The 17989-nt window shown below is 37.8% G+C and overlaps 1 protein-coding gene across 1 annotated transcript in view; it reads right to left on the bottom strand.

Annotated features, from left to right (window-relative positions):
* Positions 1–17989, bottom strand: part of DDX31 (DEAD (Asp-Glu-Ala-Asp) box polypeptide 31) — a 104938-nt gene that overhangs the window by 76497 nt on the left and 10452 nt on the right. The window contains exons 2-7 of the mRNA XM_006894436.1: positions 10990–11246; positions 10810–10885; positions 9763–9806; positions 8980–9050; positions 8036–8100; positions 1122–1166 (exon numbers count right to left, since the gene is read on the bottom strand). Of these exons, the coding sequence (XP_006894498.1) occupies positions 1122–1166; positions 8036–8100; positions 8980–9050; positions 9763–9806; positions 10810–10885; positions 10990–11246 (558 nt within the window). The remainder of the gene's footprint in view (positions 1–1121; positions 1167–8035; positions 8101–8979; positions 9051–9762; positions 9807–10809; positions 10886–10989; positions 11247–17989) is intronic.

Raw genomic sequence — 17989 nt, 5'->3', positions numbered from 1 at the left:
TTCTACATACAGAGTCTACTCTGAAATATATAATGCTCTTAATCTAGTCCCCAAATCTGTCAATTCGGAAAAACGAGGGAACGGTAACACATCTTTTCTTGGGCACACGCAAAAATAGTGTTTTGTGCTCCCTCTGCTGGCTCAAATTCCCAAAGTGCCAAACAGAAAAGTGCCGAGTTTATGATGCGCAAAAAAAAATGGGAGAAAAAGAAAACAAAGTCAACCTGGTTTTGGCTCTCTTTAAAAAGAGAAAGAATATACCTATAAAGAGAGATATTAAACCAACAATGCAACAGACTAGCCTTTAAGAACTTAGCTTTAATGGTTATATGTTAACATCCTAAGAATATTCCAGATTGAAACAATCTCTGAAGACTGAGAGATAGTCATTTCTCAAGTTTATAAAAAACCAAAACCAAAACCACCATGCCCAGACAAAACCAGCAAGAGTGAAAACTAATACAGGGTATTAACTATCACCAAAAAGCCTTTGCAGAACCCCTTTATCTAAGAATATATATGTTCTTACATGCTTAGTATTCATGAAGCATCCTAGGGAAGTAGCAAGTTTGCTGCTGTAAAAATTTAAATAGCTTCCATGCTTGCTTCTTCGTGGACTCAGCAGAGACAGGGTACTACAGGCTGTATCAAAGGCTAAGCTGGACCCTCCAGCTCCATGATCAATTCTCAGGAAGGAAGTGTTTAGCATTTGATATAGAAATCAGGCACCTTAATCTGAAACCACCTCTCCAATCAGAAGACATACACAAAGGCACTTAACTTTCAAGGACAAGTAAAACTTTTGGTAGAATTCGCTTCTTAAAAAAATTTACAACCAGCTTTTCAAAAGTAACTGCTTTCATTTTTAAATTAAGTTATGAAAAAATATTACAGAACCTACCATTCTTTTAAAGAGAGAGAAATCTGTAGTGCTTTTAGACAATAAAGAAATGTGTTTTTTTTTCATAGTTTCTAGAGTATTTGAATTTTTCTCCTTGATAGGAAACTGAGAACAGTTACTGGAGAAAGGAGAGTGCAGTGATTTGTGTAATATGGAGGGAAAAAGAGTATCATTAACTAAAGAATATCATTAATGTGCTTATTAAAACTTGACGGCTTACCTCTCTTGTTGGCACTAGTACCAGAGCATAAGGACCGTCACTGCGCTGTTGACAAAGGAAAGAAACATCATGAGCAGAAGGCACAAATATCACACGACTCGAGATGGAAAGAACTTAAGAGGGGCTGGATGTCAAACATTAGAGGCATTCTCATTAAAGAAAGGAAGAAGACAAGGATACCAGCTCCCTCCATTTATTATGCCACATTGTTCTGGAGGTTCTGGCCAATGCAACCAGACAAGAGAAAGAAGTATGGTTCATAAAATTTGAAAGGTGGCACTGTGAAAAAGTTTAGCAATTAATGATATTTATCCTAAAAGAAAACTTTTAACAAAATCAACCAAAAATCTGTTACAACTAATTCAGGCAGGTAGCTAAATGCAAAATTGATATTAAGATAATCAATAACCTTTCAAAAAGGAAGTTAGAAAATAAAATGTAAGGGGAAGGAAAACTCACAATAGCAGTAAAGATTAAGCTTAACAAAAAATGGATAAAATACATATAAAAAAATTTAAATACACTAAGAACTTAAAATAATATCAGAATAATGGACAGATGTCTTATTTTTTTATGAAAAGACAATGTTTATTATACATACTAGTAAGCCAATTTTACGAACATTAATGAAGAAATAAAATTTATAAATTTAATAATAATGTCACAAACATACACATATGTAATGTTATAAAAGAATAACCAAGACGTTTCTGGAAAAAAGATAAATGTAGGAATGTTGGCCCTTTCAGATGCTAAAACAATTTAAAGTAATAGCAATTTAAAAAACTGATGCTAATAGAAATAAGCAATAGAAATACACTAATATAAACAAGTCACTAAGAATAAACTGCAACACACAGAGAAAGTTAAAAAATAACACAAGGGTATTTCTTTCCCTTGGGAAAACAAAATGAAAAGAAAATCCTGCTAAGCTTTATTATAAAACCATTTAAAATCACCTTATATAAAAACCAAATAACAATGTAGGGGGAAAATACATCACACATAAGAATAAAGACTACTTTTTAAAATTGATAATTAAGTTCCATAAATCATTGAGGAGGAAAAAAATTAATAGAAAAATGAAAGGCACACACAGCTAATTCACTGAAATAAAAACTCAAAATCTGGCTTGTACATATGAAAATATGCTCAATGTTACTTCTTAAGAGAAAGTAAAATTAAAACCATAGGTTGATAGTGTTTGGTTTTCAAATTTGCAAAAATAAAATAATGGATTGACAGGAGAACGGAAAAACAGGCCCTTCACTATACTGTCAAAAATACAATTCATATAAAACCTCTGGTTTCAATTTGGCATTATTATCTACCAAAATAAAAAGCAAATTCTGCTTATAAGAATTTCTCCCATATACTCCTATATGAGAAATGAAATTATATTTTACAGACTGTTGACTACTAATAACAGTTTTATTTCTAAAACATATTAAACATAATTTAAATCTTGCCATTAAACAAATGTTTCAATAGTGGTAAGAAGCCGTGCTACAGTCCTAAAGGCACATGGTTCGAATCCCAGCTACTCCACAGGAGAAGGGTGGACAATCTCTTCCTGGGTGATGAAATGAAAACTTGAAGGATCAGCTGCTAGTTGGTTCCAACTCAATATCACCTAACAACCACCATATACACAATGGAACACTAAGCAGCTATCAAAAAGGCTAAGGCAGCTCTATATGGTACCAATAACAAATCATTCCCGAAGTATTAAGTGAACTAAAACAAGATGAAGAACATCAAGCATAATAAGCAGACATTTATATATCAAATCAAATAAAGCAAAACAGAATGAGAAAAGGCCCCCAAAACACCTTCCAAATAACAGGAGTGAAGGAAAACATGAATAGTTAGTTATATCTGCTTGCAATGCAGAGCAATACAACAAACAATAGACTGGTAACAATGATACTGCATCTTGGGAGAGGTATGTCACTAGGGGGAAAGCCAGAATAGAAAATCACCCATGTAGAGTAAGTATTTTGTGCTTCTCTAATTTTATTAACATGTGCACCATATTTAAAAAGAATAAAAATAGTCATAAAAATTACTAAGTGGTCTGTTATAGATACCTATGGTAGTGGTGCCCTATACATTAAAAGTGTTCACACATACACACACACACATACACATTGAATGAATTGAAACAATGTTAATGTAGAAGCTCAGCTCAGAGTTAACAACAATCCAATTACAAGGATGGTTTTCATGTTTTGCACAGGGAACATTTACCCACATGGAGGAAAGGATTTGGAATTCAAACTAGAATTCTCTGTACTCAACATCAACTTTGTGAGACGGTACAGAAGCCTAGGCGAGGAACAGTAAACACGTTAGTACAACAGTATGACGTTAGGAGATTCTGACATTTCAAAAGGTGTTACTACACAGAGAAGAAGAAAGGAAAATCAATTCCTCGCAGGGCAGATGTGAGTAAGGAAGAATAGATGTGATGTTAGAAAAATCAGAGCCAAAATAACGGAAAGAGTGAAAACAGAAAAGCAGTCCATTCTTATCCCATCACCAAAGTAATTTCAAAATCTGTTGGGTGCCTTGAATTTGTTGCTCTCTCCTGATACGGTTTTTACAGGTCAAATCATTTTATAATGAGCTCCAAGGAATTATACTGAATATTACTTGAAATAGGAATTAAATCAGGGCCTGTGTTTACGTGGCATACATTGTCTTTCATAGAGTGAGCTGTCACTAACATTCAAAAGGAAAAACTCAGAGCAAATGAATTAATGGTTCTAAATAGAAGCAAATCAAAGCACTGGACTTTAAACTAGCCATGGGACCTTGTTTTTTATAATGACAACTAATACAGGGTACTCAGCATTATCAGGTACTAGTTACCAGCTAAGATGCCCTACTGGCATAGTGGTTAAGCACTCGTCTGTTAATCAAAAAGTAAACAGTTCAAACCCACTAGCTGTTCCATGTGAGAAAGATGTGGCAGTCAGTTTCCGTGAAGATTAGTCTTGGAAAGCCTTTAAGACATTTCTCTGTCTTACAGGTTCCCTGACACCTGGAATTAACTCGATGCAAAAGATTTTAATTTTTTATGTGAATTAAATAATTCTCAACACTTCCAATATATTAACTCACTTAATCTTCATTGCTACTCTAGAAGATAGGTACAGCTATTACCTCCTCACACAAGTGAAGACACCAAGACACAGGGACAAAATTACTTAACTAAAGTAAACCAAGAGAACCAAGGCTTAAACAGAACCATCAAGTATAATGCCTGTTTAGATCCTTCATTCATTGCCTTTGAGTCAGAACCAACTTAGCTGATCCTCCAGTGGGTTCTCAAAGGCTGTTAACTGCATGGGAAGAGACTAACCATCTTTCTCTGGCGGAGCAATTGGTGGATTTGAACTGCCTGTCCACTAAGCCACCAGAGTGTAGGGATGCCATCTAATTTCTCTACTTCACAGGTTTATGGAATGAAGACTGACTGCACTGTAAAAGTTCCAAATTGTTCAACTTTGTATGCAGAAAGATCCTCTACTAACAAAAGGTTCTCCTGGAGACATCAGTGAATGCAGTTGTTTTACTGTATTATTATAATAATTTACTCTTGTTCTTCTTTTCCTAGGTACTACCAACAGCTCCGAAGAAGAAAGATGGGCAATCTTTTGTGTGATTTACTGCTTTTAAAAATCTGCTGGAGGGTCAGTTATGAGTTGGGTTGATACCAACTTCATGGTACATGACAATGACAACAATAACAATGGACTACATAGGGAGCTCTTCATTAGCCTAGTGGATAGGGGAGATGTGCTGCCAACCCAAAGGTGTGAGGTTTGACTCCATCAGCTGCTCTGAAAGAAAGAGATGGGTTATTCCTTCCCAGGTGATTTATAGTCTCTAAAAAAATCACTGGAGAGTCAGGCAAGTATCAGTTCTGACTCAACGGTACATTAACAATGGAATGCTCATTCATACATCACATTTAAACCACACCTGAGCACATTTAAATTCCCTCAACTAATTATTCAACAGCCATTCCCTCAATTAAGACACTCAAGAATAATGTACCATTGCAAACTACATCACCAAGGCTCCTCATGTCTCTTCAGTCTCCTTTAACTTGGTACACAATTTCAGTTTGCTGTTGAAAGCAAGCACTGATCGAATGAAATCCCATCAAGATTTATAAAATGTCACTCAGAAAAGAACAATAAATGAAATATTTAAAAACCCCTCAACCCCAAACAGGTAAGTATACAAGAAAAAAACCAAACCACTAATTAGTTAACTTTGAAGAATGTTCTTTGATTTGAATCTCCTATGGTTAAGTTCAGGTCCTGCATTTTTGGTAGAATACAACTATAAATGATGCTGTACCTGTCTGAGTGCATCATCATATCTGAGAAGGCACGTGATACCGACACATCTCAGTTTGGGTGATGCTAACCTGCACCACTTGGTTATAGTAGTGATAACCAGGATTTCTCATGATACTGTTACTGTTTTCTCCTTTTTAATTAAAAAGTAATTTGTGGGGAAATATTTCGACGCTATATATAATTTTGTTTTTCATCATACTTTCTTGAATGTACTAATTACTTTGGCATTTGCCAAATGATAATTTTTCTATTTCCATCACTCCTTCTGCACTTAATAATTGGTATTCTAGTATAAGAAGGGCTTTTCCTAAAGTTGCATAGTGGAATGTACTGGGGGCGGTGGGAGGGATGTGGGGGGATTGTGTACCAGGGAGTGAGTCTTTCTTTTACTTTTGAAAGACAGGAGCGAACTGGGGGGGGGGGGGAGAGGGCTGGGCGGGTAGAGAAGTGCAGCAATGAATGAATGGAAATCCAAATTCTCTCTAAATGTTCATTAAAATTATTAAAAAAATAAAATAAAAAAATTTTTTTAAAAAAGAAGGGCTCTTCCTTTTTCTCCATTTATTTATTCAGTTCCTTATTCATGCACTTTGGATTTACGGATATTTGTTTTGGTCTATGAATTATGGCTAAACATTAATCAAAAGCTTGGCAGTTTGAATCCAGCCAGAGGCACCTTGGAAGAAGGCCTATGAATCTACTTCCATAGGATCACAGTCAATAAGAACCCTATGAACACATGAGAATTGGAAATGATTCAATGCCATGTGGGTTGAGTCTTTGGGTTTATCGTTACCTGTCACACAGATAGCAAGTAAACCTGCTATACTTCTAGTCTAGACACCCAAACTAAGAAAAAATTAGTGAGCTCCTCTCATCTGCTTTATGCATGTACTTTATTTCCTATTTCTGCTCTCGCCATTTCCACTCAACTGAAAATAACTAAAGCTCTTCATGGGACTGTTTGCTGGGGTCTGACATAAAGCCTAAACCCAAGGAATGTGGCAAATTCCTAAGAAATCCAATTTTGGCCTCTTTGATCTATATGCACAACTAAGATTATTCAAAGCTAAAGATAAATTCTAGGGAGCTCTACTGGCTTAGTAGTAATGAATTATGCTGCCAACCCAAATGTATGTGGTTTGAATTCACCAGCTGCTTTGCTAGAGAAAGATGGGCAATCACCTTCTGTGTGCTTTACTGTTTCTGAAAACTTGCTGGAGGGTTAGCTATGGGTTGGTTCCAATTTGATGATACACAACAACAACAACAAAAAAGATAAATGTTTAGTATAACAGCCCAACTATCAAGCTCACTAATGAAGTGCTTGTGTGTGTTTGTACCTATAATCAGGGCAAACTATTGTTTTAAATACGATTTTCAGCCTTTCTAGTCAGAAGAAAATAGGATAGAGAAATTAGGATAGAAAGTTGGAATTAAACGTTCATATGAGTCCCAAGATTAAAGGCTTAAGACGAGAGCATTACTGGATAGCTCCAGATTGAATAATTTTTAGGCATTTATTGACTAACTATGTTGTATGAGGTGCCATGCTATCTATGTACGGTGGAAAAGAGAGAGACTTGTTCCCTATTTAACACAAAACCCAAAATCAAACCCAGTGCCACTGAGTCAATTCCAACTCATGGTAACCCTCCAAATAGGTTTCAAGGCTGACTATTTTTATGGGTGTATGATGTCCATCTTTAGCTTGTAGAGTAGCTCGTGGATTCGAACTGCTGACCTACAGGTTAGCAATTCAACATGATCCAAGATACCAGCAGAGCTCCTTCTACATAGATACCCATAAATAGCCTCTGCCATCAAATCACAGCATTGAGGAATCTACTCTCTGAACCAAATAGAACTGTAAAGGAAATTCACTTTTATAATTACTCAATACATGATTGCAGCAGTTATTATGTTTTCCCACAAATGTGCCCATGTAAATAATGTGCCTATAATTTAAAAAAATATGACTCATAATCTTTTTTACATTGCATGGATTTTCATATTTAATAAATGTGAAGCACTGCAGAATGACATAAACAAGACCCCATTAAAATATCTACTGTTTGTGCGCCAATTTTAACTCATAGCAACCCTTCATTGGTTTTTAGGGCTGTAAACAGTTTGTTGGGTTTTTTAAATTGGTTTGCTTAGAAAGTTTGTATACATTGTCTTTCACCCTATTCTTCATTCACATTGTGTTTCATACAAATCAGCTCCTTACTACTAGGCCACCAGAGCTCCCTACAGCTGGGCCGGTGGTATAGATACTATACAAAAAGCATGTGGCATGACACATTGGGAGCATTTTAGAAATGTTACCAAACACATCTATTATCATGATTATAAAATGTTTATTCTATTCTAATCTGGACACAGTGTTAGATACAACCTGTATATGGGATAAATTAAAAGGAGGTAATACTAAGTGAAAACCAAGTCTTTCAGCTCCAATATTACTGCTATGGTTCAGTCTGATGACTGCATGTATACAATGAATAGTAACAGAAAAACACATTTTATACTCACCTGTATTTTTAATTTCATTGCTTGGAGGGACTGAACTACAGGGATGCAGTAGGCAAGAGTTTTACCTTTTAAAAAAAAGTGTAAAAGCAATAAAATCACAACCTTATAGACATAAAAGCAAAGGCTGCAAAGGAGACAGGTTGTTCACTTTGGCCCCTACTACATTCAAGGGAAAGAATGAATGTCCATCATCACACAGTCAGGAGAGGTACAAAGGGTGGTCACTTGTCCTCTGTAACACCTAATCTTGCTTTGTAAATTCAGCACAACTGAAAATGTTGGCATTCACTTCCTTTATCAATTTAACAAGGGAGATGGCGATACCTTTCCCGAATCATACAAAAAAAGCAACTTGACAGTGTCTCTACAAGATAGAGGACTCCTTCCCTGAAGTCCTCCTTAATCTCTTATGTAGGCTTTTGCAGTCAGTCAAAAGTCCTCTGCTGTAGAGGCAGCCTCTAAAGACTAAAGGGAAACCAAAGATGACCAAAATTCTGAATTTCAAATGGTGGTTAAGATTTGCCAATAAGTGCAAAAAGGGGTCAGAAATACAGTCTAGATTAGTCTAGAACACAGCAAAACAGGTTTTCTGTATTTGAGCAGAATGACTATCATTTACTACAGTAGTGTAAGCACAAGTCAGAGGTCTATGTTTTAATATCAGAAAAAAATTTTCATCTCTCCACTAGAGTGAGGATAGGCAGCTCTGGTCATAGATACTGAGACTTGGCAAAGACTTTAGCCTCCTAAGAAAAACAGCAAAAGGTGATGACTTTCTGATACGGTATCATCCATCATCCTTTATTTCATTAGGAGAATAATCTCAGTGATCTGAAATTAAAAACAAAACAAAACACACCATACTCTCCTCAAGACATGGATACCTGACTCTGTAATCAGAGGTCTGCGTATCTGAGAAATCAGGAAATGAAATGATAACTGACCTGAACCTGTCTGCGATCTCACAAGAGCATCTCTGCCTCCCAGTAATGCAGGAATACTTTGCTTCTGAACACTTGCAAATCCAAAAGAGAAAACATTTACTCAGCTGTGTTTACAAGTAGAGACATAGGACAGACAAAAATGCACCTGCCACACTTTGATTTGTCTATCAACTGCCACCACATTCAAGTGAGAGTGGTGAGAAACTCCTAATCATCAAAAGACTGAAGCTCCAAGTAAATTTCTGGTCCTTAATTAAAAATGCTAAGGCAAGTGTGAGACTCACTAACCAGCTTGCTAATTTTAAAAAAACCTTTATTAGTGGTAAAAGGGATCCTTATTTTTTTCTAATATTCTTATTACAGAAGTGAAAAGCACTCATTATTAAAATTCATGGAAACATATTCAGTAAAAAAAAAGGGCTCATCTCTTCTTTATACTTTTTACTACTCTAATTTTACTTTCCAAGAATCATTAGTAATTCTTTTCAGGGAAGCACGGACAACAGTGGGATCTTATGCAGACCTTTTTCTGGACCAGAAATCTCTGACACAGATTTATACTGATACTCTTCCAATAGCAGAAGTGGATGGAGACATAGTTACTTCATTGAACAGGGAAAATGGGAACACTGATTGGCTAAGTGATATTCTGAGCTTCTGGTGGTCAACAGCAGGCATTTTTTCCCAATGCCAAGACAAAAATCTGCTCTTCCACTGACAATTTGAATTTCATCTGACTATACATGAGCTCTAAGAAAAGTAACAATGGTCTGGAATTCTTACCTGGTCATACTGGACATTTTTAGGACTGTATTTATTGTGGAAATCTAAAAGATAATATATATATATAAACTTTTCAGGTTTTGGTAAAAATATATTTAATGGCAATAAGGAAAAAAAAGGGGGGGGGGAAATGGAATGATTACAATGTCTGGTTTGGTCCTAACAAGTGAGATGATAAAAAGACATAAAGGACATATCCTACAATGTTCAGGACAGCCGCTACAAGTCATCCAGGGGAAAAAGCTATGTTTAAACAAGAGGTGTGTAAACTATGACTGCATGAGAAAAAAAAAAATCAAGAATAACTGAAAGTGTATTCTCCTTCTTTACCAATAAGACATTTGGAACCTCATAGTTTAAAAAAAGTATCCATTTATTTATATAAAATATAAGGACTGCATAAGATTATTATTATAAAAATAGGGTAACTAGTAAAACATGTATGAAACTTAGGGGAGGAATGGCTGAAGCTGGGTAGGGGTGAAACCACAGGGTTGCACAATTTGGTGGGTGGAGGGAGGGAAGGAAGGAAATGGGAAGGATCCAGGTGTAAAGACAGGGTAATCACAGTCAAGGTCCAGGGGTAATTTATTATATAAAATATAATTAGAATGACTGTCTGAAACACAATGTGAATATACAATGTATACAAACTTTGTAAATTAACCAATAAAAAAACCTTAGTTTTAAAAAAAATGTGAATTACAACAGCCTCTGCATTCCTTAACAGCAAGGTATCAGTACAGTTTCCTCTCCTGTAATTCCTACCACCAAAATGATCTCAATGCCTTAGCAGGCTATCTTAAGTCTGGTATGTGAAGTCACAGCCCTAAAGGAAAATCTTTAGTTCTTAAATAAAACAACAACAAAGTGTGAGGAGATAGTGCAAAATAACCTAAACAAACTTAAGTTGCCCAGAAGAGTTCCATATCAACTCGAGTCCCTTCAGTTACGTTAGAGCAGAAATAACCATTCTTTAATTTCTCTTCCTAGAACTATCATTTCAGAGGCATGCTGAATGAGTGAACAGACTGAGACATAACTTACCAGATGTGGGTGGAGGTCCAGCTCCTGAAAAGCATCTGAGGTAAACACTTTCTCTTGCACCTGCTTTACTGCAGGTCTACAAATGGTAAACAGAAATCCAGACATCAGCTCCAAAATGCAAAAAGGCCAGAATACATTTCATTTCTTTTATCCCTAAAGTGCATCTATACCTGGACATACCTGGGAAGTTCTGGAATTTCAGGGTTGTTTTTAAACAAAGATGAAGTCTTAATACATGGTTTCTCCTCTTGTTTTACATTACCGGTGCCAGATGAGTACTTCTTAGGAGAAAATGATTTTTGTGCCTTTTCCTTAAAAGTCTTCTGAGTTTTTGTAATACCAGATTTCTTGGCGGGGGAAAACGGTGTTTCATGCCTCCGCTTCACTGGAGTAGCCTCGCTGGGTGTGTGGCATTTTCTTTTGGTAGCCTTTGCTTGCTGCATTGTTCCCAAAAGGAAAGATCAACAAGAGATGCATTAGTCCATGAAGACAGACCTCAGAGTGAAGCCTGAGTGCCCACAGAATTGCATCTCTTCCTGCAGAGATCATTATGCCCCATATGCCAAGCAACAGTTTGGGGTTTGCAATCAGATTTTTTGACTCAGCATTCTGCTGTCACTTTCCTCTATACCTAACACCTCAACTCATTCATCTCACTCGACCTCACCACGTTAAAATAGACACGATGATGGTGAAGACCAAGAAGGAAACTATATTTTGAGCTCAAGTCTAACAAATAAACCTGTTTTAAGGGAAAGACAGGACTCATTTTCTGAAATGTATATGCTAAGTCAATTCAAATCCCTAGGAATCCATTTACACAAGATCACAGGGCAGAATATGTTCCTTTCCTCTCTATCAACAAAGCAAATCAGTGAGTGCACATAGGAGAAAGAAAAGTAGGACAGTTGCATCCTAGCTTTTGCCCAGGAAGCGGAAACTTCCACCAGCACTCCGTCCTAGAGTGCTTGGATCTCTGTCATTCTCTACTCTCAAGCTGCTCCTCCAGATTCACATGGTTTGGAGACTATTCCTACTCACGGTTCCAATTCCAAATGAGAACTCTGCTCCATCCATCACTTCACTCACAATTAAGTCCAATCCTCCTTGCCTTTCAACTCCCTATCTAATTGCAGATTACAGGCTACTGGACCAACCCTCTGCTGTTGAGTTGATTTTGAAAAGCGACCCTGTAGGACAGAGTAAAACTGCCTGCTATGATTTCAAAGGCTGTAAATCTTTACAAAAGCAGATAGCCTCTTCTTTCTCCTGTAGAGGAACTAGTGGGTTTAAACAGCTGACTTGCTGGTGGTCAGCAGCTGAGTGATTTAACCATTGTGCCACCAGGGGGTTGTTAAAAGGGTGTTAAAGGCTATTATACTAAACACTTTCTTGCCTGCTGTTTATTTCCATTAAAATGAAAATGTTAAATGCATGATGTCCAAATGTCCCCTAGAAAAACATCCAATTCCTCTTTTATCTTTGGTCTTCCTAGTTACACATAAAGATAAAAATATCCCTTATGTAGTCAGTTTTCTTATTATTCTGGAGTTTTTCGGAATATGCTTTTTCTTCTTTTCTTGAAAGGACGCTTCTGCTTACAAACTAGGGAGGAGTTCTGGTAGGCTAGGGAGCTCTGGTACCTTAGTGGTGGTGAGGAGCTGTACTGTCATCTCAAAGGTACTCTGTTTGAATGTACCAGCTGCTCTGTGGGAAAAAAATGGGCTGTTCTCCTCAAATGATTTACTGGCTCTGAAAACCTGCTGGAGGGTCAACTACAGGTTAGTTCTGACTCAATGATACACAACAACAGTCCATAAAGAGCTGTACTGTTAACTCAAAGGCTACACCTCTCTGATGGTTCAAATTCACAAGCTGCTCCACAGAAGAAAGATGGGTAATCTCCTATTAAATTTACAGCTTTGGAAACCTGCAGAATGTTGACTGCTTCATATCAACAAGTAGTAGGACTTGCTTGCATCTGGCAATCATGTAATTCAATACATGCAACTTCAAATATATAGTAATAGGAATACCACTACTGAGTACTTCATTTAAAAAATTTATTTTTACAATGTCTCATGATTGTTGTTATGTGCCATCAAGTTGCCTGAGACTTATAGCAACCCTATGTATAATAGCCCTAAACCCTGTTCTATCCTGTGCCCATCTTACCATCTCCAAGGAATAGCCTGGTCTCACCCTCTCTAGGACAAACCTGTATGTTCTCCTAGCAGATAATGGTATATTCAATACTCCTTTCCAGCACCACAGCTCAAAGGCATTAATTTTTCTTCTATCACCCCTAGTCATTGTTCAGTTTTCTGATGCACAGCAAGTAATTGCAAAGACTATCTATGGCTTGGATCAGGCGCACCTTAGTCTCCATACAGACGACGTTACTCTTCAATATTTTGGAGAGATCGCTGACAGCAGACTTTCCCCCAATGCAATTTGTCTTTTAATTTCCTGGCTGCTGGTACCAAGAGTGTTGATTGTGGAGCCAAAGACAAATATCTGATAAATCTGTTACATGGTGTGGAAGGGATATATATAATCTGATTGACAGCACTGGGGTAAGAGAAGCACAGACCAGTAGAACACAAACACCCCAACAAGACCACCCCTACCAAAGGCAACAAAGCTGGCTGCAGCTTCCTGGCCAGGAGGCTTGCAGCGTTTTTCTGCACTCTGCTTCCCAGTCACAGGGTTCTCAGGCAGTCCCACTCTATCCACGACTAATTCTGGGGATTAGGAAGCTGTTTCTCACATTCAGGCAAGATCTGCCTCCCATTTCTTCATGCACTATATAACGAATTTTTTCTTTAAAATCTTTGGACTAAGTATTTCAAATATGATATAAACTTTAGATCTCTTATCCTCATAGTCACTCTTTCTTAATATGCTAATATTTCCCTAAAAGCAAGAACTCAGAGTTAAGTGCACTTTTAGAGAACTTTTCTACTGCTATTAGGCTAAAATCTAGAATGTTGTTATGTACCACTGAGTTGGAATCAACTCATAGCTGACTCTCCAATGGATTTTCCAGAGGCTGTACATCTCACAGGAGTACCATTATTCTTCTGAGGAGCATCTGGTAGATTTGAACAGTGTACCTTTAAGTTGGTAGAAAAACTCCTTACTACTAAGCCACCAAAGCAACCTAAATCTAGAAAATGATCTATTTTTGTGTGTGTGTATTTCATCCAGTTATTTATACACTGCATTTTATAGCATTAATCACTATTGACCTATGCCTATTACTACCTTGCCTTTTTGAGTCCCCACTGTATCTTTCCTATCCCTTCACTCTCCTAATCCATCCACTACCCTGCTATCCCAGTGATTTCAACCCTTCCCCCTTAATCTTTTTTGACATTTATATACATCTTACTAGTTATCCTTCTATTTTTACAATAATGGACTTATGCAGTATTTGTCCTTGCGAGACCGAGTTAGTTCACACTCAGCATAATGCTCTCTAGACTCTCCCATGTTGTATTTTATGTAATCACTGTCCTTCTTGTGTTGTGTGCCATGGAATGAGAACCAACACAAAGTAGATCCTTTAGTGCGTTTTCAGAGGCAGTAAATGTACAGGAGGAGACTGCCCATACTTCTACAAAGAAGCTGGCAGGTTTGAACCTCGTGCCTTTGGGATTGCAGCAAAACTTTTTACCACTAGGATATCTGCGCTCCTTAGTTAGAGCTGCATAATATTCCATTTTGTGAATGTACCACAATTTCTCATTTGTAGATGGGTGCTTTGGCTGTTTCCATTTTCTTGCTTTAGTGAATAGTGCTGCTATGAATGTTGTTATTGTAGTTGATTGCCTTCAAGTTGAACACGACTCATAGCAACCCTATGAACAAATGGCCTGAAGCCTTTCTAGAACTATAGATATTTATCAAAGTTCATAGAGTTTTCAGATGCTTATTGTTTAGGAAGTGGATGCCAAACTTCTCTTAAACTGGGAGCTCCACCAAACACTGTGGCACAAGGTTCAGCATCACAGCAACCCAGGTTACCTCAGTACAGCATATTGACAGAAGACCACTTAGAAGAATCTTCCTCCAAAATATAACAACAGACTTTTAAATACAAATTCCCTGCCCAAGGTCTTGTTGACTCTAAAAAAGAGGCTTAAATAAAAAACAACCAATATCGTATGTTGTTGTTGTTGTTGTTATGAGCTGTTGAGTCGCCTGCGATGTATAGCAACCCTATGTACAGCAGGTCTGAACCCTTTCCTGTCCTGAGCCAGTCTCACTAATTCAAATACACCAACCCCCATTGCCCCAGATACTGTTATCAATCCATTTTATCTGAGGACTTTCTCTCCTGCACTGTCCCTGCACCCTTCCAAGCATGATATCCTTCTCCAAGGATTGGTCTTTCCCTGCAATGTGCCCAAAGTATGTAAGATGGAGCTTCAAAATTCTAGCTTGCAAGGAGAAACTTGGTTTTACCCTCTCTTAGACCGATTTGTTTTCTTGGCAGTTCATGGTATGTTCAAGACTCTTCTCCAGCACCACAATATGAAGGCATTGATTCTTCTTTCATCCTCAGTCATTGTCCAGCTCTCTGAAGTATAACAAGTAATTGAGAAGACCATGGCTTGGATTAGGAGCACCTTTGTCTCTAGACTGACATTGTTGCTTTTCAGCACTCTGGAGAGGTCCATGACAGAAGATTTTCCCTATGCAATTTGTCTATTGTGAATACCGCCGCTATGAATATGTTGCTGTTGATTGCTGTTGATTCGAGCATGACTCTTAGCGACCCTATGAACAAAAGGCCTGAAGCGTTTTCTAGGACTATCGTCATTTATCAAAGTTCATAGTTACCAGAGGCCTGTTGTTTAGGAAGTAGATGTCACTCCTGCTTCCAAGTCAGAGAAAAGGTAAGTGCATAAAAGGCCAACATTTATTAGTGATTACAGATGTAGGTATTTATATATATATGTATGTATGTTGTTGTTAAATGCCATCAGGTTATAGGTGACTCATAGTGACCCTATGAATGAAAGACCTGAACACTTGTAGAACTTTCGTCTTTTCTCCAGGTTCGTAGGGTTTCCAGAGGCAAGCTATTTCAGAAGTGGATGCCACTTCTGCTTCCAAGCTTGTTTTAATCGGGGAGTTCTGCCAAACACTGTCCACCATGGGTAATCATTCTTGCATTAGTCACATCAGTGTCACAGTGTTCAGCTTCACAGCAACCATGAATTACTTCTCTGTATAGCAAGTGGACAGACCAGGGCTATATGACATTGAAGAATGTTTCACCAAAAACAATTAGAGACAGGACTGAGGGCCGCAGATTAGAGTCACCCACCTTTGGCTTGGTAGCATCATTTTCTGCCCACTAGGCCACTATATGACCTAGAAGAATGACCAAAAACAATTAAAAGCAGGCCTGAGCACCGTGGATTAAAGACACCCAATTGGGATGAAAAGAAAGCCTAAGAGCCCTAAGTGTTTCATACATGTCCCTTCTCAAGATGTAAGAGGCCATCCTAAGGTCCAGCTGGAACTGAGGGATACATAGAGAGGGGGAAAAGGGAAAAGGAGGACTCAGTACTTAGGGGGTACCATGCCTCCATTAAAGGTATTGGCAAAAACTGGAAATAGATTATCGTAATAGTTGATCATTGTGGTAAATACAACTACTGTCATAAGTGAAGAATTTTAAAAAAGAACAAGATCTGTAAACATCAACCACAACAAACAAAATTAAACTTTAGGAAACAAAGATGGTGTAAAAGGAAATTCACATCTAAAAATTTTTCTTAGTATTTTCCTCCTAAGTCACCAAAAGCAAATTATCAAGGAGGAGCTTTGGTGACAAAGAGGGTTAAGGGCTGGTCTGCTAGCTTCACGGTAGCTGTCAAAGATGAGGCAGCTGGTTTCCTAAACTGAGAAATTCTATGGGGAAAGCTCTACTCTACAGTACAGAAAAACTTGAGTCAGAATCTACTCCACTGGCAGTGGGTTTGCTTTAAAGAAATTCTTCTCACTGCAAGTGAGGAGTGTAGGACAAGTGCAGGACAAGTTGCTCCTGATGAACATGACCTAGGAGCACTGGCCAACTCTATGATAGTTACCCTGGTCAAAAGTGATTAGACAGATGCTCTGCTGGGGAAGGAGGGGCAATATCCTCCTGTACCAGTCAGATCCAATTTGACGGTGGTTGTTGTTATGTGCTGTCGTCGAGTCACTTGAAACTCATAACGACCTTATGTACAATAGCCCTAAACTTTGCTTTCTCTTGCCAATCTTATTGTCTCTGACACACCTACCCCCATTACCCCAGTGACTAAATCAATCCGTCACATAGAGGGTCTTCCTCTCCTGCACTGTCCCTCTACCCTCCCAAGCATGACATCGCTCTCCAAGGACTGATCTCGCCTTGCAACATGTCCAAAGTATGTCAGATGGAGCTTCAGAATCCTTGCCTCCAGGGATCAGCTTGGCTTCACCCTCTCCAGGATGAACTTGTTTGTTCTCCTAGCAGTCCATGATATATTCAATACTCTTCTCCAGCACCAAAGCTCAAAGGCATCAACTCTCCTTCTATCATCCCTAGTCACTGTCCAGCTCTCTGATGCATAGCAAGTAATGGCCTGTGTCAGGTGCACCTTAGTCTCCAGACTAACATTGTTGCTCCTCAGTACCTTAGAGAGGTAAACACAAAAAAATAGCAAGATTTTTAAAAAAAAATTTTAAAAAGTAATTAGAAATCACACATCAGATCTGTAGCTGAAACATCTTAATATGTTGGCTAAGAAATTATTAATAATGTAACAACAAGAAACTTTCAACATCTTTTTATCTTACTAGACTTCTAAAGCACCATATAGTTTATTATCATTCAATGGGCTATGTTCATGCCAAAATAAAAATTATAACTATCATAGTCAATTATCATTTACTGAATGAGGCAGCAGCTAAAAACTTTATAGCTATGACCATAGGGGTACAAAAATCTATTTTTTTTTAATTTAGGTTGTTTATTTTTCATTTCAATGAACATCTACAGAAATTTTGGGATTCCATTCATTCATTGTTTCACCCTTCTCCCCGCACAAACCCCTCCCCCCTCCCCCCCCATTTGCTCCTCTCCTTGAAAAGCAAAAGCAAAACTCCCTCATTGGTACACAATCCCCCCCGCCCCCCC

The sequence above is a fragment of the Elephantulus edwardii genome, unplaced genomic scaffold, assembly GCF_000299155.1.
Source record: "Elephantulus edwardii isolate Elephantulus edwardi_28Jun2011 unplaced genomic scaffold, EleEdw1.0 scaffold00141, whole genome shotgun sequence".
Classification (NCBI taxonomy): domain Eukaryota; kingdom Metazoa; phylum Chordata; class Mammalia; order Macroscelidea; family Macroscelididae; genus Elephantulus; species Elephantulus edwardii.
Note: the sequence above shows the minus strand (reverse complement) of the source record. Positions and strands in the feature narration are given on the sequence as shown.